We start from the raw sequence: 3845 nt of genomic DNA on the forward strand, positions 1-3845 counted from the left end.
AAAATATTTGCAAAATATTTTACAAGTCCAGTCTTGTATCTAGAATATATGAGAAGACTAACAGCTCAATAATAAATGACTAAACAGATAACATGAAAAGATGTTCGACTTTGTTACTCACCAGAAAAATGCAAATCAAAGCTACATAGAAATACTACTGCACAATGGTTAGAATGGCTAAAAGTGAGAAGAAAGATAATACCATGTCAAGGTATTGTCATGACAAGGATTTAAAACTCACACGTTACTTGTGAAACTTGAAAATAGCACAACCCTTTGTAATAGTTTGGTAGATTTTAAAAATAAGGTTAAGTATATACTTACCATATAACTTGGGAATTCTGCTCCTAGGTTTTTACCCAAGAGAAATGAAGTCATATGCCCACCAAAAGACTTGAACTAGAATTCTTATGGTAGGGTTATTCATAATAGTAAAAAGTTGCATGAAACCCAATTGTCTATCCAGAAGTGAATGGATGTGAAAAAATAGTATATTCATATGTAGAATACTCCTCAGGAAAAAAAAATACTAGTACATGTAGCAGTGATGGGCAGTGATCGAGAATCGGGGGAGCTTCCCTCAAGACTCCAGGGTATTTTAGGGAATAGAACGCAGGATTACTTGCAAATTCCTTTAAGAGCTTAACAAAACTTGTTTCCTAAAACCTAACAACTACATTATAGAAGAGGAAAATAATAGCCCAGTTTCACTAATAAATGTGAGATACAAAAATTTCAAAACATTAAAAGTTGAAATTAAGGTAACATAATTGTTACTTTTGGGGGGATGCCTAATGATTGCAAGGAGCTTAAGGGAGGCTTATGAGTTGCTTGTAATGTTTCGTACTGGACCTGGGTAGTTGGTCGGTTGAGTGTGTTTACTTTCTGAAAATGTATTGAACTTTAGAGTTTATGTACTTTGTGTAGTAGATTATAACATACTTTAAAAAAAAAAAAAAATGCTGCTGCTGCTTTCCAAAATGAGCAGGATTTCACAGAAGGGGAAACACAAATAACCAAGGAAGCTGTTTGTGTTTGATATGATATGTAACCATTATGCATTTGTGAAATTATAACTAAAACTAGAATGACATGGCCAGTGAGACTGATATAATTTAAAATCTTCGAACACCCTAAGCATTGTGAGGATATGGAGATACTGAAACTGTGCTGCTGGTGTTAGTATAATGTCTTATCACCACTTATGAAAATGGTTTGATAGTGCTAAGGTGAACATATATAATTTTACTCTTTGGGGAAGTTTTAGCCACAAGCACCTATATCAGGAGGAAAAAAAATAAATTGGACTTTATAAAAATTAAATTTTTCTGCTCTTTGAAAGACTTTGTAAAAAAAGGTGAAAAGGCAAACCATCTAACCATCCTCTTGGGGAAAATATTTACAAAAATATTTTTACAAGTCCAGTCTTGTATCTAGAATATATGAGAAGCATACAAGCAAAAGCAAAACTCTGTAAGCAACACAAATGCTCACCAACAGTATAGTGGACAAATAAGTAGTGGTTTATTCCTCAGTGCAATGCAGTGTCACAGTAAAATTCAGTAAACTATGAGTGTGGCTAAAATTTAAACATTGTTTTGTAAAAGAAGGAAGTCATGGGAAAATGTATGTCATATATGCTACAGTTTGGAAAGAGGCAGGAGTAAATGACGTATTATTTAGATAATCATTCATAGGTGCTGTAGTACAAACAACTAAATAAAAGCAAGATCATGATGAGAGGTAGGGAGCGTGACAAGGAGGAATGAGCTCCAGGAGGAACACATAAGAAGATGCTTCTAGGTCAGGATATGGTAATGTTTTATTGCTTGGCTGGGTTGGAAAATTCAGATGGGTCTTTTATTATTATTTTTTAAACTGTAAAATTTGTTTTTATATGTGCTCTATTTCCCCAAACTGTAGAAAAGTAAATTTCCTGAAGTATCTTTCAGAGATTAAAAATAAAACTGAATTCCCCAATTCTAGAGGCTTTAGGTATTGTGACTTATGTGTTCCTCACAGATGTCCTGATTTAATACTGTGTTGAGTTAAAATATAAGATCTCTTTCTACTCAAAGCCTGTCATCAAGGACATTATTACAACAGTTCTACAGTTTTTATTTAGCCTTAAAATTGTAAAACTACTTCTTTAAAATCTGCATTTTATAATTTATTTTCTAATTTAGACCTGATATGTTCTCAGTTAATTCAAATTGGATAGCTTTTTGTCAAAACTGTTGTAGAACTTTGAATAAACATCTTTGGAATAAGTGGTGAATAAACATCTTTGGAATAAGCGGTGAATAAACATTTTTGCGCTAATCAACAGTGAATTACTTTTCTTTCAGATTCAAACATCTACTTCTTTGGGAACATCACAGATTTCACAGAAAATAATTCCTCTCTTGGAACTTCCATCTGTTTCTGAAGATGGTAAAATGAAACTGCTTAAGGATATTTTCTTACTTTATTAAAATTTCTGTTTTGAGGCATATTTTCTCAAAGGACCACACAGAGGAAGGGAAATATCTTTTCCTTTTAAAATCTAGGTTATTGGTTGAGGTTCTATGAATGAAAGACAGATTAACATGAGAAAACAAGCAGATTTACTGGCATTCATATTTCACGGGTACATGCAAGAAACTCAGGGATGAGTAACTCAAGGTGGTGATTAAAATTTGGGTTTATATACCAGTTGGACTTAAACAAAGGAAAAGAGGTTTTGAGCTTCAGGGATAGGGGTTGCTGGGGAGGCAAGGTGTATGGGAAGGCGACCAGAAAACATACGGTGCACAAGGGTAAAGTTTCTTACGCAGATTTGTCAATGTTTTCTCTTTTGATAAGAATGTCTTGTGAGTAAGAGTCATCTTCCCTGGAGCAGAAAGGAAGATACCTTTACAGGGTAGATTTCTCATAAATGTTAATTTCCCTTACAAAAGGGAAACTTAGGATCTGTCTTCAGAGCTTTTCCTGTCTGCTGTTTCTCAAAATAATTGACTTAGTATAATAATCCTTATGCCAAAAAGTCATGTTTTCGAGTGGCATATTTTGGTCTTCAATAGTCATATAAGAAATTTCAGGCAATAGCAAATATTTGTATATTTTCAGGAAATTTTAACTAAAATTTACTTAAAATAGCACAATTCCTTAAAGTTGTTTTTGCAATGGGATTTTTTTTGGTATAAAGTTGAACTCAAAATGACAAGGACCAGCCGGGTGCAGTGGCTCATGCCTGTAATCCCAGCACTTTGGTAGACCAAGGCCGGTGGATCACAAGGTCAAGAGATTGAGACGATTCTAGCCAACATGGTGAAACCCCGTCTCTACTAAAAGTACAAAAATGGGCGTGGTGACGCACACCTGTAGTGTAGGGAAGCTGAGGCAGGAGAATCGCTTGAACCCAGGAGGCAGAGGTTGCGGTGAGCAGAGATCGTGCCACTGCCCTCCAGCCTGGCGACAGAGCGAGAGTCCGAATCCAAAAAAAAAAAAAAGTGACAGGGACCACTAATAAGTTAATTATCTTTATTTGACTGTGAGTTAAAAAGTGCCACAAAACTTCATAGATGTCTTAATTTCTAATGTGTTTTTTAGTTATTTGGAAAATTTTGCTATAGTATATTTAAAACATTTTTTAAAATATCATTATTATTAAAGGAGAATCATCTTAATAATTATCTACATTTACATATAAAAATTTATAACTATTCTGATACCAAATATCTGCTTTTTAATGACCATATTAGAAAGAAAAGGTGTATGTCTATGTTTTTAAGACTTTAAAAATTGATAAATGTTAAATAACAGAAATTGCCATGTCAATTCTTGGTTTCTTTTTTTTTTTTTTT

General features: G+C 33.7%; 1 protein-coding gene across 1 annotated transcript in view; it reads left to right on the forward strand.

Moving 5' to 3' along the window:
- Window positions 1-3845, forward strand: part of VPS13A (vacuolar protein sorting 13 homolog A) — a 255836-nt gene that overhangs the window by 110287 nt on the left and 141704 nt on the right. The window contains 1 exon segment of the mRNA XM_017892695.1: window positions 2349-2433. Within this exon segment, the coding sequence (XP_017748184.1) occupies window positions 2349-2433 (85 nt within the window).

The sequence above is a fragment of the Rhinopithecus bieti genome, unplaced genomic scaffold, assembly GCF_001698545.2.
Source record: "Rhinopithecus bieti isolate Rb0 unplaced genomic scaffold, ASM169854v2 scaffold_19708, whole genome shotgun sequence".
Taxonomy (NCBI): domain Eukaryota; kingdom Metazoa; phylum Chordata; class Mammalia; order Primates; family Cercopithecidae; genus Rhinopithecus; species Rhinopithecus bieti.